Below are 27,972 nucleotides of genomic sequence, written 5' to 3' on the forward strand. Positions count from 1 at the left end.
ATAGCAGGTATCCTCAGTTGGCATGGCCTGAGTACATGCAGGATGTTCTCACCATCTGTCAGGCTTTGAATCTCATACTCATTTCCCAGATGCTTTGGGGCACTGGGAGGGCACTTCTGTGCCAAAGATTTAGCAGGAATTATATTCTGTTGTTTAGCTGGCTGGCTGATTTGCTTATTACTTCTCCCTTCAGATGTCTGTTTCTGATTCAAACCATATGCAGCCATTTTCCCAATCACCTTCAGGGTCCTTCTAAAAACTAACTTACTCCACAAGGCAAAAAAACCCTGCCATTTACACTGCAGTACAAATGGAAAGCAGAACTGATAACAATATTCAGAATACCTCAAGCTATGAATAATGAATTAAAGTTTTGCTAATATTATGTGAAGTCATCTAAAGTCAACTATACCAATTCTGGAAACCAAGTGACTTATCCTAAAGGATTGACCATTCCACTACAGATATGAGTTACTTAGAGCTGTGAAATTTTTACAGGCCTTTTTAAAAAACACAAAACCAAGATGTATATTAATATTATAGAATGATCTGCAAGAATGGAACTGTGATATGTCTGAATTTTAGAAGGTTTCAGGGTCAATAATAGTTTTTAAAATAGCTAAAATCTGAAGAGAAGAAAATGTCATAATTTGACAATAGTTTCTAGGTTGTAGCATGAAAATTTGATTTTTATGTTAATGTTGTGAGACTTTAAAAATCCTGGAAAAAAGTCAAAGATGGAATCTGATGCACTAGATCCTGCACATAAGAACTGTCAGGGTTCCATTTTTATTGACTTACACAAATCAAAAGACTGAGATTGAAAGGTTCCTCAATGGCTCAAGTGGGTATAATCAAGATGAAAAAAGAGAATCCTAGTTGCTTGTCCTTTCTGAAGCTGATGTTAACTTTGATATGTACTTTACTGTGATGAGATTTCATCCTAATGTGACATCCAGAAACTGAACTTTCATGCCTATCTTGCTTTCCTTTTGATTGCAGAGGGTTTAAGTTTCTAATTTTATTTCTAACTAATTTTGTTGAAGAGTGGAAGTTCTGTTTCCTACCTAGATTTCCTAGACCTCTCTCCCTTCCTTTCAAATGTCAATTATTATCCAGCATCTCAGAAACAAACTGATTGGTATTTAAAACATTTGCCAACAGAAACACCTTAATAAAGAAGTTTCATAAAGTACAAGCTCAAGCGCTGCCTAATCAGTTTGGATTAAGCACATCAGGTTTTATTCACTCAACTGGAAAACTAACATTTGCTCAGCTTGGAAACTCTAATTCTTTGTGCTTACTGGTGCTAAAAAAGGTGCAGTTATCTCCAGCACAGTGTTTATTCAGTACCTGTGCAAGCATCCACTGCTTGGTTAGATTAAGCTGACAAAATTCCAAAGGTATTTGGAATTTCCAAAGAAAAGGTTAAAACACAAAAATCTTTCATGCTTGGAAGGATACTGTTTTCCTCTCTTCCACATTCTCTGCTGTGAAAATTGGTAAGCTTCTATTGTCAGAATAGAAGTTTTGACCTGGTCCTATTTTTCTTGAAATTATGCCATCGAGGATGAACAATTCAGTTAATAAAAGCTGCTCTTCTTTTACCAGCAACTCAACAGCTGCGGGCAAGGCTATTCTACTCAGAAAGGAAACTAAAACAAGCTTTGGGTTACTTTGCTTGGGAAGAAGTCCTACTGCAGAAGTACAGACTACATATATCCTGAATAAATTGAAAATCCTGTCACGCAGGCTAGCAAAGCATTGTCCTTTATTTAGAGTGCTTCTGAAGAAGGCTGGCTCCTTCAGGAGCATGAGAGAAGGTATTTTTGTGTGTGTGTGCAAAACAGTTAAGTTTTCATTTCCAGGAGAAATCTGGTTGTTGTTTCTCACAAAGCTTTCCATAAACAGCCTGAAAACTGTTTTGATTTATTAGTCATAATCTTGCATTATCGCTTACCTGTTTGCCAAGAAACAAAATCATGTTTGCAGTGGTTTTTTTATAACTCAGCATACTTGACTTTTCACTCTTTTAGCAAGATAAATAAGAATTTATTTGTTCTTTTTCCTCTTCGTAATAAAATCAACATTTCTTCTTTAAGTCATCTCATTGATTTCAGCATGCTCTGTTGGTTTTTGACTCAGATACTGCATTGGGTCATGTATTATATTAGGTATACTCTTCCTCTTCCTTCTCTTTTCTCTGCATCTTACTCAACTTCAATTTCACTCATATTTTTTTTAGCTCTGTTACTCTTATTCCTTTTTCTATCAGGGATGTGAAGTTTTTCCTACCTGTTATCTCACATATATTTTCTTGGTATTAGCAAGGACTTCTCACTTTGGTATCTTTGTTTTCATCTCTAAATTTCTCTCCTAAAACTTCCAACTGGCTACAATTTCCTTAGGAAGAAGCACAGCTTCTAGAACTACCACACAAACACAAGATGATGGATGTATGCAGAGCAGACATTCTTAGGTGATCAAGCTGAATTTCTGTCCTCACACATCCTCTGTCTTCTCTCATTTAGCATCATTTTCTCACTTTGCATTTGATGAATTCTTATTTCACTGTCTCCTCAACTAACCTTTTGCAGCCATCTAGCCAACAGTTATTGCCAACAGCTGTTCACAAGTCCCTGACCCTTCTAATTCTTGCTGTTCTGTTTCATGCAGGTTCCTATATGCATTCCTCAGTATTTGACAGATTTATTTTTTGTTGGATGTCCATCCATCCATCCATCCATCCATCCATCCATCCATCCATCCATCCATCCATCCATCCATCCATCCATCCATCCATCCATCCATCCATCCTCTCATCAATTTTTGCTCATGCTTTACTAGCAATGGCTTCAGGCTGGCAGATTCCCATGTTTTTGACTGCATCCCTCTACTCTCTTCATACAGAGAGAGCAAAGGAGATGAGACTCACTATAAAGCAGGATGAGAACCATTCCAGCCAAAATCAGGGAGTGCTCTGCTTAAGAACCTGGCTCTTTACCCGTTTCTTTTTTTGCACAACTGAACTACGAGGCAGAAATCACAGAAATGCATGGCACTGACCTTTTTTCCTTCTGTATATTGTATAATTTATCATAAAATTCAAACTGTACTGTCTTACACTGCAGAATAACCTAAAATTTTAATGAAAAATACTAGACATAATGCTAGCTGTGATAATAGAAATGTAGTGTGAATCTTCAGTGTAATAAAAGTATGTCCACAGAATTGCAACAAGCAGATAAAGAGTATAGTAACTAACTTGTATTATGGTCTCTATACACAGAGTGTCAAATTTTGGAAGTTCATTAATTTCACAGAATCACTGAATATTCTGAGTTGGAAGGGATGCACAAGGATCATTCCTTGTGCATCCAGCACAAGCACCGTTCCCAAGAATCACATTGCATGCCCAAGAGTACTGTCTAATGTCTCTTGAGATCTGTCAGGTTTGGTGCTGTGACCACTTCTCTGGGGAGCCTCTGGGTGAAGAACTTTACCTAATATCCAGCCCAAAACCTCCCTCAGCACAGCTTCGTGCCATTCCCTCCTGTCTTGTCACTGTCACCAGAGAGAAGAGATCAGTGCCTGCCTCTCCTCTCTTCTCCTCATGAGGAAATTGTAACTGCTGTGAGGTCCCCCCTCAGTCTCCTCCAGGCAGAACAGACCAAGAGACTTCAGGCACTCCTCATATGGCTTCTTCTCAAGGTTCTTCAACATCATCACACTTTTTGGATGCTCCCCAATAGTTCAATATCTTTCTTAAATTGTGGCACCCAAAACTGCACACAGGACTCGAGGTGAGGCTACCCAGCTCAGAGCAGAGCAGGAGAATCCCCTCCCTTGCCCAGCTGGCCATGCTGTGCCTGATGCACCCCAGGACAGGGCTGGCCCTCCTGGCTGCCAGGGCACTGCTGGCTCAGATTCACTTGCCAGTGACCAGGACCCACGGTGCTGCTCTCCAGCCTCTCATTCCCCAGCCTGTCCATACATCCCAGGTTGCCTCATCCCAGATGCAGAATCTGTAGATTAAAGCAGTGTGTTCTGAAGCTCCCACATCTCATATGTCTGCTTTTTATATAATTTCATACCAGACTAGGTTCCTTTTGGTCACCAAGAATGAAAGTGGTCATGGATATGGTTTGAAGTTGTCTCAAGGCCCAGTTCCTGCTGCTGGTGTCTCTCAGAGGCTGCTTTGCATTTGGCATGCTGGAATGAAATTTCTAATTTAATTTCCATTAAATGGAGCCTTGTTCTTATGCACCAAAACTGATAACTGAAGGAATAGTTAACAAATTTATTTTATTCTCTAGAAAACTGTACTCACTTTACTTTGACTAGTGAAGTTTTGATGTAAGTTGTGGTCAGGTATAATTATCCTAAAAGAAACCAAAAATCTCTCAAGTTCAGTATCTAAACAAGCACCTTGAACAAAATACTAGGAGAACCATTTGCAATTCTGACAACAGAAATTAGGGGGATGGGGTGGAGGTGTTTGTTTTATTTGAAAGATTGGTGTAAATTAGTTGACTCTGCATTCAAGAAGTTCGTAGAGCCTGAAATTTATTTCACTTTAATAACCCACAGAAATTGAAAGGAAGTAGTAATGCTAGCTAGCATCTTTTTAAATCCTCATCTCTGAGCTCTGATGCTTTTTGTCTTTCAAGCAAAGTTTCTGTCTGAGTAGATATTTATCCTCCTTCATTCACTGATCATAGTCCACTTTGAGGCACATGAGGTAATTTATAAATGAATACAGCAAAACTTAAAATGACACTTAAAAGCAATAGCTCCACTTACACAGTCCCTGCAGCAAAAAAAATTGGAAGCAGCATGGGAAAGCCAATACAATGTATTTTAAATTACTCACAATATTGTGCAACACAAGCATGTTACATTATATTGGAAAACAAATGGTTTTATAAGGCAGTATTTTAAACAAAGGTGGATAAAAAAGGTTTTAAGCAAGATCAAGATTACAACTGGAACAATCAGTTATTCCCTGCTTCTGTGTTTTTGAACCAGCAGAAATTTTTTCTCACTGCTTTTTTTTTTTTTTTTTTTTTTTTTTTTGCCAGGATTTTTGCCAATGGAAAGTCTGATCAACTTTAAAAAACAAATAGTTTTGTGTGGCTGCTAAAAATTCACTGACCAATTTTTAAGAAAGGTTAGTGAAATTTTGAGAGCCAAAAGGTAATCATTATTTTCTAAAGGTTCTAATTAAGATGTCAGACTGGGCAGTGGAATGTATTTAGAATCCCATGTAATTTGATTGTGTTGGCCTATTTAGATAAATTGCTTTGGAAAGACAAATAAACCAGTTACTTAAAATGTTTAAGAGGGCCAGGCTTCATTCCAGTGTTTCAAGCAATAGCCTTTTGTAACTATCAGCCAATCCAATAACAGACACAAGTGTCAAAATCTGACAGAAAGAATGATACAAGCACCTGGATCACCATCACTAATAGAATAAACAGTACAAAGTGTTATTTAACTGCAAATGCTCAGGGAGTTTTGCCTTTGAACTGTAGGCCTTTGGAGACCATACTGAAGGAAATGAACACCCATAGTTTGAAACATCTGAAGCTGAGACATCGTCCTACATAAATTTTTGGGATTATCTGGGTTTGTTTAGTTCCATTCACTAGATGTGCCAAATCTGTATGAAAAACCCAAGATTTAGGACATATTAATACTGTGCTATCAGTAACCTGAGGCTCTAAAATCCATACCACTGTCCTTGAAAACCAAAATAGAGTCTGACCCAGTAATGTAGCCTTTTTATCAATTTGTAGCACAAAGAACTTTACACACACTCTGTTGCCTTTTCCTTTCATCAACAGGGAGAGGCAAGAGTGGAAAGGGTTAGAATATGGTGTTTGTTTCCCAGAGGCAGTAGCTTTATACTTTCCTGTCCTTGCCTCCATCATTGTAGGGTAAGTTTAAGCTTTCCTAGGAGGAGGCCAATGGGCTTCTAGGTAGTTTATCCCAATAGCACACTTTGGTGCTCTTAGAGCAGCTTTTCTTTCCTGACTTCTGATTTTTATCTGCTCCACCTATGCAAAGGACAGGATTTTTTCCAGCCCTCATGATTCTATGATTTAAACACTTGGTAGTGCTTTAGATTCACTTGTATTTTTAGATTTTTGTGCTGTTGATCCCAACCCAGTTTCCCCTGCCCTTTGCATCTCATGTGACACAACCACAGCTCAGTTTCAGGGGCTTACAAGGGAAACTGTGAAGTTGCCAGAACAGAGGAAACAAACCCTCCTCTCTGAGCTGGGGGCACAGCAAACACTGCAGTGCTCTGTGGCACTTTAGCATAGGAGTAGGGGTGTGTTGCCTCCCCAGGCACCCTTCCTATTTTCAGGCTGTACTACACATTATGCTCTGAACTCCCTCCAGGGTAGCAGGACACTTGACTACTGCCATGCCAGGCAGCCCCAAGGAGGATAGGAAAGGAATTGCTCTTACTTGGGCAGACCTTGATCATTCCCTTGGTTTTTTTGTTTGTTTGTATTTTTTTGCTGCTGCTGTCGTTAAGTGGGGAGAGAACGTTTTCCTAGCTGGAAGGTGAACAAAAGAGAAGCAACTTTGCATGTCGCAGCAGCAAAAAACCTGTTCCAACACTGCCTCAAGATTTTTTTGGGGGGGTGTAATTTATACTCAGTTTCTGTCCCCCTCATTTGCATCTAAGTTTCCAGAGCTTAATGAAACAGCTATATTGAACTTTAACCTACTGTTCTTCTCTGCTTTTCTTCAAAGACAACAGGGAGAATAAGGCAATATTTACTGAAAAAAAACCCTGAACAAGTTTCTGCAACCATTAATTTTATGCTGATACCTGAAGTACTAAATTAACTCAACATCCAATTCATTAATCAGGTTTAAAGCAATAGCAACAGAGTGCTACAGCACAAACCTGAATAATCCCAAAGCCTTGGGGAACTGCAGTTCACATGACAGGCATGTACAGCAGCTCTCAGCCAGGGCAGCAAGCAAATTATGTGAAATATTAGATACAGAGTAGGCCCTGGCATGGCCTACTTCCCTAGCACGTTATTTTTTATAATTAAAATTAAATTCTTTATATTTCTTTTCTTTCCTTAAATAACAAAGAAGGTTGGCAGCAGGATCGATGTTTCCTGACAGCTGTAAACAATCACAGGCTCCTGCCTTTTGAAGTTTTTTTTTTTTCCTTCCGTGACTCGTGCATTTGCTTTCAAGGTCTTCCAGTGTTGATTTATTCCCAATTCCCCCAACTGATATCTAATTCTCCTCTGTGCTTGGCATGGCTGTTACCCTCAATTGCTCACTTACACAAACTTAGCAAAGCAAAATCTATGGACATAATTCAAGGCTCCTGCCAGGTTTTAAAAATCCAAAACTGGAGAGTAGAATGGTATCTTACATTTTGTGATGAAAAAAGTGCCCCTGTGGGTTTTTTCTGTTTAGCCTACTAACAAAGGAAATTGTTAGATTAGTTCATGTCATTTTTAGTGCAGATAAAGACCTTTACCCATAAATACGTAAATACAGGACTGCAGAGTCTTAGATAAAGCAAGGAGACTCGGGACCAGGACTCTTTCTGGTTTAGCCACAAGATTGCAGCTTTGGCCAAGCCACTGTACGTACACGGAAATCAAAATGAAATTTCAAAGTAGATGTAACACCTTATCTACCATGAGAACCTAGAAGGAAGGTTTAACTACAGACTTAGCAGAAGATACAGAAAGACCATGAATAGTAAAACATTTTGCAAAAGTACAAGCTCACTCACACCATTCACCATGCACGGGGCCATTATTCTCAAGCATAATACTAATTATTTTATTTAACAACCATCTCCTTTGCATCCACAGTGTTTGGCATGTAACATTAACAACACAATAAATAATAATTAAAACTTCATCAAATACACAATAGAGAAGGCAAGCAAACACTAAATAGAGTAACGGAGCATTGAAAAGTAGGCTTTTACATCTTATCCCCCATGTAGCTTCCAGCATCCTGCTGTGACATTGTTTCAGTACTGAAACAAATGGAAGAACAACCCCTGTTGAGTCACCCACATCAGTCCTTCTGGCACCGTGGCAGACACCGCTGTCAGCCCCGACTTCACTGAAGAACAGCCCCTCCCTGCAATAACCCCTCCACTGCCTGTAGCACATGCATGGCTAGAAGTAGGTCAAGACTCCAGTGGTCAGAGGAATTGTTAAGGAGAAACACTCCTATATTCCACAAAACAATGGACTTCCCCAGAACCATTAAGTTTGAAAAAACGTGTCCTTCCAGAAAACACTTCCAGATTGGCAGAGATGAGAACTGATTTAAAAGCCTGGTTGTGTGCACAGTGGCTGCTATTCTGCAGATTAAACTTTGTGTGTGCCTGAAAATATATTTTAGGTTTGCATGCACTCTGTACAATCTCACAAAGGGTAATTCCTTTCATGCATCTAATAGGGAAGAAATTTCCTTCCTAGCTGCAGAAAAGTGGCAGCCATCCCACACAACCAGAAAAACAGAACAAAATTGCAAGTTTTGGTTTAGGAGGTTTCTGAGACATAGTTTGCCAGAAGCTGGGAGAAATTTTGAGAAGACAGTGCCAGATACTTGCCTAAACACTTGCCTAGCAATTTATTCCTTACCCATGTTGGAGACAGGACGCTGAGCTAGATGGCCTCTGCTATAGAGCAATATGGAGTAACACACACAAGCTCCCAGCTTTGAAATTAGCATGGAGACAAAAGCTGTGAATTAACTTTCTATATTAAATCACAGTAAATATGATATTTACTGTCTAGAAGACTGCTCAAACACCTTGTAACATGGTACATTCTGAATGGGATTTAACAAGTTTGGACTTGATGAGCTTGGAGATCTTTTCCAACTTTAATGATTCTATGATTCTTAATGATACTGTATTAGAGCAGTCTGTTGAGATCCAGCAAAAGATTACATAGGCTTTGATTTTCAGTATAAAAAAACCAATCCAATATGAAACAATATAAAAAACCAAAACAATATGAAACAATTTTATCTCCTGTGAGATAAAAAGACACAGTTACAGTTATTAGTCTATACCTGCTTAGTTTAGGCTACTTGAAAGAACAGGGTACATCAATTCTTCCCAATTTCATTCAGAAACCCCACTTTGAAAAAAGCAGTTTTGCTCCACCCCAGGTCTCTTCTGTCCATCCATTTCCTTTGACCATCAGAATGAGCTAGTCTTATTTATTTTATTAGCCAAGCTTATATGCTCAACAGAACAACCTTGGTTTCTCAGAAAAAAACCTGTTCTCTTGAAACTAGGCTGTGCCTAAGGGACACACCCTCCATCAAAGGTCACAGAATCCATTTCACAGATTGTCTGCAAAATGCCATAGAATAACATCAGAAGATTCCAACCTCTGTTAGAAGTTGTCGAGTAGCTAACAACTCCAACAGATCTTTCTTCCTTGTTAAAAAATCCCATCCAGATGGGATCCTTGGTGCTAAAGCACTTGCAGCATAATAGGCAGCCACAGCAGAAACTGACCAGGAAAGAAATCATTTGAATCTCTGATTTTCCACATTCTTTTTAGAAGAGAACTTTTCATGGTAAAAGAAGGGTCTTCAGAAGGCACAATTCTCTTATTGCACTAAAAATTAGGTCACTTGAATTGGAAACTTGCAGGAGGCATATTCAGAAAGCTGACCACATCCACTCTGCATGATTATGTCACAGAACTCTGCTAAAGAATCTTACACATGATAAAACTCATACAAGTTCTAAAAGTATCAGCACAAATTCATGGAAGCAAAAAGAAACCTCAAGGCTATCATTAACTAGGAGACTATCACCACAGGTTCAGGAATTCCATGAAATGGAAATTGTTACATGTTGGAAACTTATCCTTAAAAACCCACATCATGTATTTTCAAAATTCTCAATACTTTCTTGATATTTGGAGACAGAATTCTAGATTAGATGAAATTTTATCTGGAATGGTACCACTGTTCCTGGTTTACATACCCCCCAAAATACTGCTTTAATTCGCATTCAGGCACTTCTCCTTTTTGACAGAGCATGTGCATGTTAGGCAGTTTCCTCTAAGCTCTGTTCTTGGCAGTAAAGTATGGGGCAAGTTGGCTAAATCAGGGGTTACTGCCAGCCAGTGACATCTGCAGCCACAGCCTCAAGATACTTCAATTTGGCAGTAATGGAATATGTGGAATTGCTGGAAATGAGCAAGAAAGGATTCCTTGGTGAACCTAACTGGAAAGATCTCAAGGGAGCTGGAATATATAATTTGCCCTAGGAAGAAACTTCCTTACTGGACAATTATTTGCATGTTAAGTAAGGACGTGATATCAAGAAGAAAAATCTCTAGTCAACTTGTGACTAATTAACAGCCTTCTGGTAGAAGACCAGAGTAGCTGTCTCCTCCAAGGACAGAGGCTGGAGCTAAAAACATGAAACAGGAAGGAGTATTAGAGGACAGACTACAATAGCTGCCAGGGGATGAACAGGAACAAAAAAAATAAGTGGACAGGTGCACCTAAATAGTCCTGCTGAGCAGAAGGCTTCTGTAATTCTGAGGGAAATGTTAAAGGTTAAAAGACTTAAACAACTGGACATTTGCAAAAGCAGCAGGTGCTTTGCTAAGGCCAGGTTTGCACCCCCCACAACGAAACGGGAGAGGAGAGTTTGTGTGTGTTGTGGTAAGACAACAAGATCTGATCTACATAAGAACTGCCCAGGTGAAGAGGAAGTGCACTCCTGCCACCAAAGGTTGAGCACAACAAACGAACCTTTGTTCAGCAACAAGCTGGGATTTGAGCCAGGTAAGTGAAAAGGTTGATAAGCAGCAGATCCTTCGAGGAGGGAAAATACTTTTTTATCATGCCAATGTCATCCTTCTCCATGAGGCTCAGGTGTAAAACTTTCCTCCCCATGGGGCTCAGGGAAATAAAATTTCCCTCCCCCACCCCAGAGGGAGGCACTGGGACATCTACAAATAAGCCTGAAGGTGTTCATCCCTTCTGATAAGGCACAACTGGCTCAACTATGCAGGTGTGAGAAACAGCCATCATGTCTTAGAAGGGATAATCAACCATCAAAGACCCCTGAAGTGGCCCCAACTCATTTCTGGGCCTTCCACCAGAGAATTGAAGCATGATCCACAGTGTTGCATCAGACAGTGTAAAACTCCCCCACCAAGGCAGGTACCTGGGTGTTCCTACCTGAACCTGAATGTATTGAACTTTTGAAGCCATTTAACTTCTTATTTTACAGGCTCCCCCCACTCACAATGGGTCAAGACAGTGACCATCACTTTGACCTACAGACATCTAAATTGCATCAACCAAATACTGTTTGTGAACCCAGGGGTTCCTCTCACTGTCTACTCTTGCCCTTCCTTTCTGCTTTTCTCTTTTCCTTATGCGCTATCTTTATACTTTTATATTGTTTTATTACTATAAGACTATAAGACTATAAGACAATAAGCAAAATAGCTACATACCTCCTTTCCACTGCAACCAAATTGTCCCAAAATATATAGATACAGATATATGCACACATACACACACGCTGGACATTCAGTGTTGTTTCACTCTAGTGCACCCCGATGATCTATTAACAAGAACCTCAGTTACCCTGCCTCAGGGGTGACGGTAATCCTCCTCTCAAAAGAGAGGAAGATTAAAAGTATCTGTAAAAAATTTTTCTCCTGCTCACAAATGAGTCCTTACTTTCAGGCTTGGTCTTAGATCAACAACATGTTTTCTGAGATGCAGCCAGTGATGCAGTGTCTCCTGGGTCCCCAGGAATTACTACTCCCATCACTGCCCAGGTATGGCTGTGTATCTGAATATGTATATTCACTCTTTTTTGCCATGTCCTATTTTCACCTAATCCTGAGTTCTTCCTGTCCAAGTGCCCCATCTCATATTGAAAACTTTTCTGCCTAAGCACATTCAGTTACTCCTCGGGGAGAAGTCATCTTCCTGCCTTTTTACAAAGGTTCCCGACCCCATCAGTCTCAAACAAATAAAGCAAATGTGACTCATTGCATAGGGATTACAAGACAAAAGGATTTGGGAAATGGGAGGTTGCATACGCCCTGAGGGTAAGATCAACAGAAGGGATGTCAAGAGAACAACTCTCAGGAACTCTGATAAAATTACTAAAATCCTGCCTACAAAATTTGAAAATATATCCTCCTAGCCTACATTATGCTAGCAAATTTTGCTATTCTGATTTATGTCTATATCCACTTGTATTTGGTGGATGTCTTAGAAGTTGAGTTTATTCTATTTCTACCACAAAACAGATTTTACAATAAATTAAGATAAATAACACTGCATTTCTACATGGGATATATGTGGGAGAATTTTTGGGACCATCTCTTAGTAAAGTCATAGTATAGTTTTTTCCAAGGGGCTGTAAGGAAGCAGTAATGCCCTCTATCACTGTTGCTGGCTGCAGGTCTATACAAGATTCAGTGCTAGATATATCATTGCCTGTTAGGAAGTTCTGTCACTAAATTGACTATTGAACATTACTATATAAAATTGACTGTGGCTTGCACTTTGCTGTACACAGACTGTTTCAAAATTCTCAGCTCCTGAGATAAAATCCAAATTGTCATTTTCAGCATTGTTTATTACTCTTATTCACAAGTTTTGGGGAGTCTTTTGTAGACCCAGTCCTATACTCTGGTTTAGTTCCTATCTGAATTTGAGGCACCAAGAGGTACACAGAGTCAGACCAGGAAGAACCATCACTTGATAGTTCAATGAGTTCCTAGCTTATAAAACAAGCATAAGTTAAGGTCCACACTACCAACTGAGGGCCAGCTGGGGCTTTTATCTGAGGTCAGAGCAAAGGCATTTTTCTGAGACTACAACTAGAATTCCTATGAAACCAGTCTGTCTGCTCTTTTTATCAACCTACTTGCCTTACCCATTGAGAAGTGTCGTTTGAGCTGTAATGGTGTCCATTGCCCAGAGCATTAGAGATGTTGAGTGACCTGTCCTCATAGGCATTCTGTCTCCTGTAGAGCCATTGATGCTTCCAGCAGAAGTTTTCAGGCAGTAGTACGTACTACTTTTGAAATTCTACCTAAGGATCACATTCGGAAGGTATCCAAAAAGGAAACTGGAATAAACTACTTGTTTCCACTTGTAAAGGAGCCTGTAGGGTATTTGTCTACATCGCAAGAGCTCAGTTGTCAGGGCCAAGGCTGAGCCCTTCAGCAATGGTGGCAGAGCTTCTGGGATAGCAGATTTAATAGGAGAGAATAGTGTTATGCAACAGCTGCTGGAAGAGAGGAATAAACATGTGTGAAAGAAACAACTCTGCTATCACCAGTGAAAAAAAATGGTCCAAAGAAATGTAAGTTTGTTATAAAACAACTACAGATCACAAGACTATGTAAAATACATGCAAAACCTCTTAATTTCAAAAGACAAGGAAATATGTCATTGAGGAGAAAGAAATTAGTAAAAATTGACAAGCTTTCAACAACTGATTTCTCAGTATATAAAGAAACTATATTTTGGCCAGCTTGTTGTGAGAAACCAGAACAAGAAAACTTCATTATATGGAATTATGCAATACCTTTTGGTTTGTTTTGGTTTTGTTTTACTTTCTATTTTAAAATATAACCCAAGGCTTTGTTTTCCATTAAAAGCCTCCATAGAAATTTAGCTGTGTGGAACTTCCCAGTAACAATGATTTTTGTTTCATTAAAGTGTCATGACCCAATCTCTTTGGTAGTTTAACTGCATCCCATTTCACTACTTCCAGGGGTGTCTCTTATTTAAGGTAATAAAGAATCTACCCTGGAATCCAGATAAAGAACTCACGGATGGACCCCACTCTGTGGGTGGACATGGTGCCTATAATGCAGGCAATAAGCCTCTAAGGCAGATGCCTGATTCTCCTTTTTACTAAATGAAGATCTAAACAATATAGTTAGAGCAGTTCACTGCAATTTGATCAAACCCTGACTGCTTACTTTGGGCTGAGATAAAGGATGCTACAGATCCTGTTGACGACAAAGGCAGGTTCATTTACATGGAGGCATGTGTTCTGTCCACACTCAAGTTCAATCAGATGAATGTTGTTCACACTCTCTAAGAGACTAGGCACAACAGGCTGTGCTAATTAAGGGCACCTCTGGAAACACTGTCAATAGTGGCCACTGTAAAGACCCACTCCTATTTTAACACCATAATATGTTGCCAGATTTTTGGGTCCTTAATGGTATATAAATCTTTGACCTGAATAAGTATTTTGAATACACACTTTTGAAGAAAGCTACATATTCTTATAATGAAACTATCATCTTAGTTTTTAAAGAAATATTATAGTAGAAGAAAGAAAACACCAATTGCTCCTAGAGACAAGAATAAAATTGGGCAACATAATTCCATATCACATATCTACATTTCACAAAACTAAAAAAATAAATTACATAAAACAGGTCTTTACAAAAGTTTGGCAATGTTAGGTAAATGAATACAGATGCCATGCATTGCTTGGAAAAATAATTTATTATGTTAGCTTACAAAAATGACAAGTTTTTATGTTATACTTTAAATTACAAGTACAGCTAGCAACTTTGATCCTGCAAAGGTACCAACTATCTCCTGAGATGCAATGAAGACTTGCAACCCTGCCTTCAGGAATTGCTTGGACTATGTCTCAAGTCAGCAAAAGTGTAATGCAGTTTAATAGCTTTGTTACTGCCTCATTGGCTAACATTTTATAGTCTAATTGCAGAAAGTAGGTACAAATGATGTTAAATTAACATATAAACTTTCTTAGTAGAGCCTTAAGCAAACTTAAACATACCTGCAGACTGTGCCAAGCTTTCAGCTTGCAGCAACATACTCAGAGCACAAGACAGCTTTCACATACTTCATACTGCAATCACTTAACAAGATCTCAGCACTTAGTACTTTGATTGGTACTTAGGCTTTATACATGAGATTTCATTCTGGCTTCATATTGGTATAAATCAGGTACAGGCGTTCTGAAGTCAGAACAGCAACCCATCAATAAAATTGGCGTTCTGGAGTGACATGAGTCACACCTCACATGTAACCAAGTACCTCAAACTTCACAGGTTGGTAAGAACTTGTGCATCAAACCATCATGGTAACAGCTCCTCCTTCTATACTTCTACAATGCATTGTTCCTAAAGCTGCATGAGGTGTTCTGAAAATCCAACCTGTAGAGTTAGTTTTACGTGCATCCATGTGATTTACAGGAAGTAATAGTCAAGCAGTAGTTTGGCTGAATTTGATCTAAAGGTTCTTTTCAAACTTAAATGATTCTATGATTCTAGATTTTTTTTTTCATTCATTACATACTTCTCAAGATAATAAAGCTGGATTTTTTTCCTCCTTGAAGATGGCAGACAATGGAAAAAGTGGACTGCAAATACCATATGAAGCCATCTTGGAACAAACATATCATAGGATAAAAAAGTCAAAACTGGTTTTATTTCATGAGTCTTTTGTTAAAAAAGAATACCAATAGTGCTGGAATTTAGATGTAAGATATAATTAGCTTTTCCTACACACACAGAAATGCCCATTTTAGGTACTCATTGAATTCATAGATCAATTGAAAAACTGATACCAAACAAAACATTTAGTCATGAGTGTGAAGTACAACTGATACATATTAACAGATGAACCATCTCTCCTGGCTTCATTATTTTGACAAAGCTGTAGTAGACCACCCTAAAGTGGAACAAAGAGCTGCAACGTTTCAGAATTTTTCAAATTCCAAAAGCTTGGATTGATGTTATTTAGAAGTACTATGGTTTTTGTTATATAACTAACTTTGATTCAGTCTTCTTGAAAAAAAAATATAAAGGAACCTAACTGAACTTGAAATCTCGTTTCTCAGAATCTGAAAAAAATTAAAATATAAAAATGAGATTTTTATATTCCATATTTTTTTGGAACAATGCCAAATTATTCCTAATGTTTTGGAGTTTGCTACCATATGATTTTAATGAGATCATGTATTTTTCAGCAAGCATTTGTTGTTCATCAGACCAAGACATACGGTAGACTTGCAGACCTCCAGAAAGAAATGAAAATATAGACAAAGAAAATATTTCTCTCTCCTTTTCTAAAACTCAGCACAAAATTATAACTCCAGTGATATTATAGACAAGGCCTCTGCTAGCTCTACTGCAGTCAAGATTTCCAAGCATAAAAGGAAATCTTCCTTTTTTAGCAGTAAAATTTTACATTGTATGAACATGTTTATACATGTCAATGTCTATAAGAAAGAGACATAATTATGTGGACAGGATATACCTGATGCCTACACAGCTATTAGAAGTCTGAACACACCTTTATGTTTCAGAAATCAAGTCCAAAGGAAACTGCAATAGTTCTGGTTACTACATCAGGGTGAACTTCAACATGTATGACGAGCTGGACTCCTTGCTAAACATTCAAGGACTTTTTTCTCAAGAAATAATTCAATGTTGAGGGATTTCATTCCACTATGCCTATTTCTATCACATTAACCAATACAATAAAAAGTATTAAACAGACCTTTCTGAATTCACACCAGCACAGAAATGCTTCATGTCCATATTATTTGTTGAAATTCTTCAGATTCTTTGTTATTACTTTATACTATATTGCAGTGACAATACTTCACTGGAAAATATGAAATAATATATTCAGTGTCACATATATGAAGTGCCTGGGCAAATCTTAGTTTTGGAATGTCCCAACCAAAATGCTAGTTCACAAGAATAATTTTGTGCCAGTTTTAGGACACTAACTGCAAAAAGATCACTGTATTTCATTCAAATGAAATAAAAACAGAAGATCTGGAGGAAAGTGACTAATGTATCAACTAACTTAATTAGGAGTGCTTGTAATGAAGTATCAGAATTAAATTGTTGTTTTTTCAGCTAACCCCAAATTAAATAGAAACTGGCAGCAAGAAATGGTGAAACACGTTCCAGAAATCAAAAGGGAATAACTCATTTTCTTCTCATATGCTCCAAGGGGAAAAAAATAGAATATCTCCATTTGCTAATCAGCAAATACAGAAACATCAGCCTTAGAAGTGACACACCATCAAAGCCTCAGTAATACACTGTTATTGCATTGAGGTTGTCAATTGACACCCTCACCTACAATCTAAATATTTTTCTATTTGTTGCCTTCTTCTGGCAATGTAATACCACAGCAGAAATTTGAACATTTGAGCTCTTTGTTAAAATACACTGCAAGAACCAGTATTCCCTCTGTAGCATATCAGCTGCCTCCAGTGGAATTATTTCAACTCTGCTATCCAGTGCACAGCACACATAACAGACTTTCCCTAAGCATGGAACATAGCTAAGTCTAAATCAAAGTGAGCAAGTCTCACATGTTAAGAGATGACACGAAGTGGGATTGATGTCTGTTGATTAACATGTTCAGTAACTTCATTTTAGGCTGTCACTCTACTGAAATTTAAGAAATTACTTGCATTCTGGAAAAATGAAGACTTCTTGACTTGGATGCTTCATTTTTCCATATTCCAAAAATAGAGATTTTTTGACTATCAAATAAGAATCATTTGTCTCACTTTTAAAAACTTTTCAGGCTAGTTTTTTGTTAATTTGTAAACCTCTAATCAATCAATGGACAACGTACAAATGGATTCACGTTCCACGGCATGCATGAGCGTCCCCGCTGATGCAGCTCACACTGAACAAAGGACTATGAGTTTTCTAGCTTTATGACTGCACTGGAGACTGCTTCAGTGAAGACAAAACAAACAACTCCAAGGTTTCTGATGGACTTGTTGACATTCCCTTAGTCAAAACATGTAACAAAAGTTCTGCCAGCTCCATGATGTCTTCATGGTTGCAGCTGTTTGAATGAAATGGTGCTGTCAGTGCTGCACTTGGCAGTGAAAGCCTCAATAAAAATGGTGCATGCACCAAACAGCCACAGATGCAAACGTTTCTCCCAGCCAGCAGCAAAACACAGCTCATCTTCATCATTTTCCACACTAAGTACAAAGCTGTATCAATGGTGGTTTCTGTGAAGAGCTTCAGAAACATAAATTGGACTGTTTCCCAGTTCAATGCTTGTTTAACAGTGGAGGGGACAAGGAAACACTTTTGATCATCTTTAGCAAATTTTAGTATCACTTTTCAAAAATATTTAGGCGCCAGCAACTGTTTATAACGAAGATGATTTGATATTAACACACTGAAGAAATACACTTTGTAATGTGAGTATTTTACGTTCTAGACTAAGCACTTAGATGTCCTAAATTCATTGCAGTCTCATTTTTTGCCTCAAATCAATAATATTTCAGGGTTATTGCAGCAAAGTCTATCTTTTACCATTTCTTTCTACAAACTGATAGTAGAATCAATGCTGGTAATCAGAAAATCTAGACAAAGTAGTAAGAGACACTTACTTTGGCCTGTGGAACAATCTCTAAAATTAGACAGAAAGTGACCTGATGTTAGTCCATTTACTAAGAAGCTTTTATTTTTAGTAAACAAGAGTGTCAGAGTTTGCATCAAAAGAACTTATAAGATACAACCCCCATCAAGACTAATGTAATTCCAGGGGAACACAAACTACCAAAATTATTGACGGAGGGTAGGTGAAGAAATCATGGTATGTCTTCTGACACACTAGTGCGCTGTTGATGGCAGATGAGAAAAGCAGTCTAAGGTCCAAACAACTCTGGTCTGAAGAGAGATGAAAATAACAGACCAGTCAAGAACAACTGCTGTACTTACTCAAACAAAACACCTATCAGGGAGCCATGTCCCTAAAAAAAGACAGCAAAATTATCCTAAAACAGGTATCTCTATGCTGTTCTTGTTTTTAAATGTAATAATTTAACAAAAACATGTTAATAACCATGTTCCAAAAATATTTAGTTCCAAAAGCACCTGGTAGAAAATTTAGAATATCATCACTGCATATTCTCACACTACAGATTTTGTCATTATTAGGGGAAGAGAAAAAAAAATCTCATTATTTTAGCCAGAGAAATGATAGATGTGCAACTTCAGCTTTAGAAACAGGAGAGCTATTGTTAGCACAAATGATAAATGTTGGCTGTTGCTGGATTTTAACCACAGCAATCTCCTTCATTTTTGCTGTCAACATTCTCAAAAGCATTGCAGATTTTTGAACGACTTGGTTATTGGATTTTGCTGTTTTGTACTCTTGAACAGAGCACTAAAATATTCTTCAGATTTAAAATCTAATTTAGTTATTTACATAGAAAAGGAAATAAGTTCATAATCACAGCAGTCTAGACATGCTTACAGTAAAGAGTTGAGTTGTGCTAGAGTAGAAAGTACTTAGGCATGAAAAAAAAAATCCAAGATAGAATTTTATTTACAGATCACTTTTATTCAGCTATAAATACTAGCTATAAGGCAGTTTTTAAGCTAAGGCATGATGAATAAAAGTGTTCTGAAATTTTAATTTAATCATGAATTGCTTTCCATCCCTTCTACTGCTAGTTTTCCTCACAGCTGCTTCTAAATTCTACAATTGCATCAAAATCACAGGACTTAGCATGATGTCCTCCTGCACATCCATTTTTGACAAGGCTGTATCATCAAATATTGACCTGCAGCTCACATTAACTTCATTATCAATTACTTCTGTGGGGTGACAAGGACTTAGAGAGAGATGAATTTGTTACTAACACTCTGCAGAAAACTCTGCAGTTTAACACTGGTAAAATTCCACTGTAACAAGCAGCAGCACAAAAATTTATGAAATTTTTTTTCTGCATGTTATAGATACAAGAACACATCCAGGTTGCAGACTTCTCATTTTCAGCCACAAAAGTTACACCAGAGTTACAAAAATACCTAATGATCTCCTTTCAGAGTAATACTGGCATTTTCATTCATGAAAAACCATTCAGTACTAGCTAGTGCATAGACTACGCCTTGCAAGTCAGAGATTAACTGATATTAGATTCCTTAGCTCAGAAATGGATTTTAGAACAGTAGTTTCTTTGTTGTATGGGTTTTTCATATATTTACTTTATTTACTTTGCCGTAATAGTTAGTAAAAATGTGGCTCAGCTTTGAATATCCAAGGAGTACTTTCACTATCACTGAAGACTGGCTTCCATCAAAAATTTGAGAAGTAAATGTAAGAAAATTGCTTGGTTTTGCACTGTAAAATTTTATTTCTTATTTTTATTTTGACATTTCTTCTTAGGACATAATTACACAATAAAAATAAATTATCTTGTCTATTTAGTACATATAATCTCAAAAGTAATTAGGTACTCAAGTCTGCTGTAAAACATTAGGAACTGAAGGCCATAAAATTTATAGCTTATTCATGTGACAACTATTTGATGCTAGAATAAAGGGCCAATGAATTTTTGAAAGCACAGTATTGAAGCATTGTATTTCAGTACAGCATTAAAAAAAAGAATGTATGATACTAGCTTATAAAATCTGTATGTACTTGGTATATACATAAAAAATTGCATGATTTACCAAATGCTAAACAGAACAAAGATTTAAACCATTAAATCATTTTTTGTGTGTGCAATACCACATTTTTGATTATTGAAAACCACTGCTTTGGGCAAGAATTGAGTATCAGGTCATTAAAGGGTTAAAGTATAAAAAGATCTGGCTACCAGAAGCAACAGCAATTTTTAAGATGTGAAATATACAAAAGGTTTTATTTTAAAATTATCTGCTTTTCTACTTTAAAAACTGAAACTGTGCAGAAGAGTATTATTTCAGACCAATATGGAAAAAAAATTATTTAAACCACAAAGGGACAGTTTCACATAATGTCATGAACAAAACTTCAGCCTTCAGTAAAGAGGAAACAAAAATTGCTTTGTAATATGAACCTCTATCAGAGGTGGAAGAGAGACAAATATTACATGCTATCTATACTGTCATGCCAAAAGGGTAAATTTAAGAAAGAATTTCCTGGCTTTGGAGTCCATAAGTCTACTCAGTAAAAAAAAAAAAATTGTGTGTGTGTGTATGTGGTTTGACCTCTTCTGTTCTTCCAGCCCCTTTAGAAAATTTTATAAAAGGATATAAAACTGATGAAAACCCAGTCACAGGGGCAAAGGCAAATATACTAAGCACTGAACATACTTAAAGTTTTAAAGCCAAAATTATTCACCTAGTAGTATTTTCTGTTTTGTATGGTACAAAAGTCGGTTCAATTCCTGATGTAATAGTGAGGGAGATCAGATTGCTTATTCTTAGTTTTCCAACAATATAAAGCAGTGGTGATCCTGTTTTAAGTTACAAGTTAAGTTTCTAAGTTACAAGTCAGGAAAAAATGTATAAATACATAAAATGGTAAGATTTTACAAATTCCTTAGGAAAAAAAGAGGACATTATATTTCTGGTATTACTTCTCACCTAAGACTCTTAAAGCCCCATTTATTTACCTACAGGCACTTTCAAAAAACCATTTAATCTTATTAAAATTGTTAGGGTATACATTTATCCATCAGCAATCCATGCACCAGACCACGTTACCACATAAGGTGTTTTGACAGCATGATTTACCACTTCATAATATATTTTAAAGTGACCTTTCTATGTTTTGGCCATAATTTGTAGGTACCATAAAGTCTGCAAGCTGGTGACATTTCATTTTGCGATTTTTTAAGTTTCAACAGACCAAACCAGTTAAAATATTTTAAATGCCACATTTCCACCTCTGTTCTGATCTAATAAAAAAATAAATGACAAATGTTGGATCCACTTAAAGTAAGTTTAGTTTATAGTAGCTGGCTTAAGCTAAACACTGTTTCATGACATCCACACTCTTTGTAGAGAGCAGAAGTTTATTTGTTGATTTATTTCTTGTCCCTGTCATGGCCTTTGAGATCAGAACAGATGGAAGTGCCTGTTTTCTTTTCTTGATCCTCTGAATGTGCAGATGTGCCAGAAGTCTGCAAAAAGCCAATGCCAGCGCAACCATGCCCAGCATAATATACATTAAAAAGTAAAGAAAACTTTTTAACCAAATCAGATATTTTTAAAATTTAAAGCAATTTAATGTCATGGAAAATGATTGGAGAATGAACTCAATCTTTTTCTCATTTCTGTGTCTGATTTTGATGTTCTCAGAATGTTGTTCTGTTTTAAACAGGTTGAACACAAGGTGACAGTCAAGGAAGTGCACTGCCAGAGCACCCACTGGGACTACAGAACACTTCACCAGAGCATTAAAAAAGTCCTCTTTTGAGATGGCACATCATGGCCTGTGAATTATACCTGAGACACCTACAGTGCTAAAAGAAGACAGTGCTTCAGAGAAGAAGTAGGCTTCCTAAATATGACAGAAGTCTGCAAAACAAAATTGTTTGAAAGGTGTTAATGTTGCTACAGCACTCTAATAGCTTTGGCAAACCATTTTAGGCACTATAGCAGTGATCCAGTCAGAAGTAGCTGAGAGGAGAATAAAACAAGAACCATCAGAAACACTTGGATTTCTTTAGACAACAGAAAATTCTTCTGTGATTTGCTCTTTGAGACCACTGTAATGGAAAATTGTGTCCCATTTGTTTAGAATAGTGATATCTGAACAAATACAAATGTGCAATATTGTATTTCCATAGTATTTTACAATCAATATGACACACCTTCTCTAATAGAGAACAAAACAGAATAAATAAATGAACATTAAACACTGCTTCTAAAATTTTCACAGCCGCATAGAACTGCCTTTTAACACTCTTGACACCGATGAGTGAGATTCAGATTTTTTAAAGTGCCTAATTGAGGCCATCTGATAAAACTGTTCTGGCCAAAAGAATAATTCTAGACAACATACAATACATATATGCTGAACCTGAAACCAAAATGTGAATTTTCACTCGCTTTGAGAAAATTTTATCACTTCTTCCTTAAATGATTTTTTTCAAACTGGGGGACCTAAAATCACAAATGTGTCTGTACAACACTGTATAATGACCCTCTCTCACAATAATAGGCAATTTCTGAATATTTTTGATTAAACATAATAACAAAACAAGTGTCAGAACAATCCCTGTACAGGGGAAAACAAGCTCATAGCAAATATTAATGTCACAGGTATTTCACTTCACAGTATCTCAGGAATACAATAAATTTAGTCTAGGAGGACTGCAGAAACAAATACAAGAGAATAGCAAAATCCCAGAAAGCCTTTGGTGTACAAGTCACTTAAATTATCACAAGCGTTCATCAGAATCACTCTTGGTGCTCTTTCATTTGACTGTTTGGCAATTGCTGAATCATTAAGAGTGCTCACTGCTACAGCAGATGGAATTACTACTGTTCAAAACCAAAAAAAAAAGAGTGGAGTGGAATTTACCACAGAGAAAACTGTTGTGGTTTTGTAAAATATTCTACTGCTTTCCTCCTTCTGTTTGCAGCTTCATTTCACTAACAGCAACATTGGTAGAATCTTCCTTGGTGGCAGTTGTATCCAAAGGAACCATCCCTTTCTTAAGTGCTAGAAACAAGTCAAACAAGAAGGGTTTGTTAAGCATCTTCAGAGTCACACACTAAGTCAGTTAGACTCAATGATCTTAGAGGCCTTTTCAAACCTATTGTTCTCGGATTTGGTTACCGACCATTAGTTTTTATTTAAAACATGTATTTCACTCTATGATATTATAACTTATTCAGCAAGTAATACGCTGTTAATAAATATTCAATATTCATAAATAAATACTCAATATTCGTAAGGCTATGAATTGAGAAACTGACTTATTTTTCTAGAGAAATAGATTTTAATACTCTATAACACAGGCATAGCCAAGAGCTTTCTTACACACGAGAAATATAGATTTTGTTTTAAAAAAAATTGATTATTTCATTACTATATATTTTCCATTTATTTTTCCAGAATTTCTGTTAAAATAAGACAAACCTCTCAAAAAAGAAAAGTGAGGAATAACTTTACCAACTGCATGGACTTAGGTCACCAAGTGACACTGAACAGGTGCTCATACAATGTCAAGCTGTGCACACATCTTCACAGCAGGGTACCCATACAGTGCTTATTTCTAAATATATTGTATCCAAATTCAGACAACATGAATTGACAAAACATCTTATAATAAAATTCTGCAGAAAAAAAATCAAATATCCAAACATTTAGCAAAAGATAGAAATTAAGGGAAGGAAAGTGGCTAACAGCTTATACAACATACCCTTCTCCTAATGGCCTTCTTTATAGCACAAGCATGTAAGAAAAGTGGTCCTACTTTATATCCAGAGCACAACGATCCAGTAAAATTGTAGCAGTACATAGCCAAAAGAAGTTATTTAATAAGGAGCAAGACTACACAGTTTGGTTAGGAGGGGTGAGAAGTTTTCCCTTTCAGAAGAATGAAGTCTCTGTGTCTGGGACATTGGTGTAACACTGAATTCTAAGTTTTCAGCATAGATTTTTCAGAATGGGTCCAAAGCTCAGCTGCTATATGCTATGTCAGTGGTACCTCCTGTGGACACTACTCAAAGCAAGGTGAAAAATTATAAAGTTCATTGCTTAACTAATTTAATTTGCATTTTTCTATGTGATGATGTCAAGTTTCCAGTCATTCCAAGTTCTTATGGTTAAGCAGCCCTCGGTTTTGCTCTAGAAGGCTGTCCACAGCATGGTGATGTCGCAATGTCTTTTTACTTGTAAGTACATAACATTATTTATAAATGCCAATAAAAATAGCCTTAAGAACTTATGAAAAATGTACATAGAAGGATAAAGACAGGCATCAGCAATACACTGCAAGAGTTAATTGTTATGACAATAAAACCTGCATTCAGGACAACTTGGTTTTATTCAGCTGTGGTATCAGTCATGCTACATACCATGTTGACACATGAGTGTTGTCTATCACAACTTGTGAAGCCCTGGAGCATAAATTCCCAACAACAATAGAAAGCCTCTAAGGCATATGGTTTCTGGGAAACCATCCAGCCTAAAACCTGAAAGCGATGAAATGTGCAAAGAGAAGGGCAGGACTCAATTCACAAAGCTAATGCAAAGCATGTGTAGGGACTTTTATAACTCAACATTTCAGGAAAATACAGTGGCCGTAAAAACAGTTTCTGAGGATTATTCTTTAGATAACAACTAGTAGAGACCGTCTGGACCAATCATTTTGGTCTGATAATACTATAAACTGCAAACCGCATCGAGTGAATGTTTCCTTGAATAAATTATTTTCTCATTTAAACATCTTCACTTCCAAGAAAATGAGTGCAGAAATAAAAGCATTTTCCCTCAACATATTTTAAAATATGTTTGTAATTGAAAAACTGTTATAATTGCAGAAATTATACCAGAAACAAAACATAATGTTGATGTTAATTACGTACCTTTTAACCGCTTGCTGTGTTGGCAACTTTTTAGTAAATATATATATATATGGAAACAGATTGTTCTTCCCTTATTATGTTTTCCTATACTATTTGTTCTTCTTTCTTCAACGAATTTTAAACTTAAATCCCACTACCTCCCTCAAAAATAAGTTAAATTATTTCAAGTGAGTCTGCTGTCCTTCCAGGTGCTCTCTACAAGTCATAGAAGACCCACATTGGGAAGGAAGCTTCTAGTACTTGTTATTGACTTTACAGTCTGTAAGTCTTCACAAATTGAAGTGAGATGGAATGGAGAAACATAAATCACAAAGGCTTGCAAACTGCTCCCAAAGCTAAAGGAAAGAAAAAGAAAGTCCATCCTTCTGTTTCTGAAGGAGACAATTAATCACAGAAAAATAGATGATGACATGTATAGGAAGATTTATTAAAAGCTACAGTAGGTTTGGGAGCAAAGATGTCAAATTATACTTCGCTGTCAAAGTCTCAAATGATAATTAATTAATATCATTACTGAAATTAAAAGTTCATTATGTTTTTGTGACTATCATGACTGAAGTAGCTGACTTTTCATTTGCCACTCAATGCTAATACCACTGTAGAATTTTCACTGTCCTCAAGAACTGCATCAACAACTTTAAAATACACATTTGACTGGTGGAAATTGGTTTCAGCATAAAGTGACAATCCCTCACAAACCAAAGTCTGTGTAGTAATCCACATATTTTAGTGCCATAAGCCCTAAATAGTGAATGGAATCACCACTGTCTTTTGTTAATCACTTATTTCTTTATCTCCAGAAAATTTAGTACTGACTGCTGGTAAAAAACAGTTGAATCAGAGAATAAATACGCAGAACTCATCAGATTGGTATTCAGATCACATGAATCCTATTTCTCTTAAAACTGCCAAAAAATTATTAAAAAGTTTTAAAGCAACAAAGTCCTAGCTTCTTTAATTTGGGTTAAGTAGTACAAAGACATAGTAATATTTTAGGAACATTTACACTGCATTTTTAAACATGAGTAATTTTTTGCAGTGAATCACTTTTGGAATTCTTGAGATTGGAAGGGACTGCTGGAGGCCATTTATCTGAATATGCTGTGGGACATTGGTTCCTTCTTTTCTATACCCAAAACAGGCTCAGCTGTACTTTGATTTGCAAGACTTTGACAAGAATGAGATTTGGGAAAATGGAAAAATCAACTGTGAGTGAAGCTAAAGTACAGGTGATACAGAGGTATTTGCTCCTATGCCTTATTCCCACTATTGTTATTCAGTATGCTCTGCAAAAAGATACTAACCCAACCCATAGATTCTGAAAGGAAGAGAAACCAATTAATTACCTTGAACCCCATCAGATCAGCTCAGGACTTACTGGTGAGCAGTAATTCTGCACACAGCACTCATTCTAAAACGCAACGCTTTCAAAGTGCAACGAAGCCTGAAATAGGACTTACCGCTACACAGAATGCAAATTTCTAAATAGGTTCCCAGTACACAAATTGGCTATATTGAAAAGAAATGGAAGGTGATACCCTTCTGAAGAGAGGTATTTTGATATCCGTGTATTGATATGCCCAAAAATCCCTTAAAAACCTGATTTTTAAGTTATTTTTGACACTCATAGAAAGGTGTGCCTACGTACCCAATCAAGACCTAATCCAGCTTATGTTTTATTGAGCATTTCCCACCTGTATCAGAGATCCCATGACTTCACATGTTGTATACACACAAGGAGGTAGAGGAAAAAAAAGTTAAAAACACTATTGAAATAGAATTAGTGAATTCAACTTTCACTGCAAAAATGCTACATAAGTATGAGACTAACTGCACATAAAGATCTTGGAAAGAATCCATGTTTGAGGATATCTCTCTGGTCCCTCAGAAGATCAACAGCTTACACAGGTAAGACTCGTTATGCAGAGATTCAGAATTCAAGGGCAGCCCTTTTCTTTGGCATAGGTTTGGGTGACAAAATACACTGTACATCCCAGGCAAAAAACCCAAAACAACTATCAGTGGGATGTAATTAAGTACTTCCTAGGCAAAGATGTCCATCCAGCATCTAAAACTAAAACACAGAAGGATAACTAAGGTGGTTCTATCACTTCTTTTTTGAAAAGTAGTGTCTCACACTTTCAAGTAAAAAAAGATTTTAGGAGAAAAAAATATGTTTGTTACCTGTAGATTTCTCATCTGTGATATAATACTTACAACCTGAACTTGAAAGCAGTGAGCTGCACAAAAAGCTGTTCTGAGTTCGCCAACTAGAAGAGTGAGCAGCCACTTCTACACCAGAAATTTCAGCATCCATTTTCACATCCTACGAGAACCAAATAAAAATAATTTTATCTGTTACTATCAAGCAGCTGCAAAGTTTAACAAAAAGCATACAGTAGCACACATACAGGCACAAGCTGCCATTTCACAAATACTGGAAAAGACTGATTTGAATTCTCTGAATTCTCAGTAATTGCAGTTAGGTTCAAATTAATTTGCTTACAAGTTTTATCCCCATTTCACCACTAAAAAAATGTCTGTTTTGCCTTGAAAAAACCACTGGCAACATTGCAAGTCTTTGCCACTACAG

At 36.9% G+C, this 27,972-nt stretch overlaps 1 protein-coding gene across 3 annotated transcripts in view; it reads right to left on the reverse strand.

Annotated features, from left to right (window-relative positions):
- Positions 1-21,851: 21,851 nt before the first annotated feature.
- The window catches only part of CEP128 (centrosomal protein 128), a 98,525-nt gene continuing 92,404 nt past the window's right edge, over positions 21,852-27,972 (reverse strand). For all 3 annotated transcript variants that reach the window (XM_063399101.1, XM_063399102.1, XM_063399100.1), the window contains exons 24-25: positions 27,597-27,705; positions 21,852-23,508 (exon numbers count right to left, since the gene is read on the reverse strand). In XM_063399101.1, the coding sequence (XP_063255171.1) occupies positions 23,402-23,508; positions 27,597-27,705 (216 nt within the window). In that variant the 3' untranslated portion in view covers positions 21,852-23,401. The remainder of the gene's footprint in view (positions 23,509-27,596; positions 27,706-27,972) is intronic.

This window comes from Prinia subflava, chromosome 5, assembly GCF_021018805.1.
Source record: "Prinia subflava isolate CZ2003 ecotype Zambia chromosome 5, Cam_Psub_1.2, whole genome shotgun sequence".
NCBI lineage: Eukaryota > Metazoa > Chordata > Aves > Passeriformes > Cisticolidae > Prinia > Prinia subflava.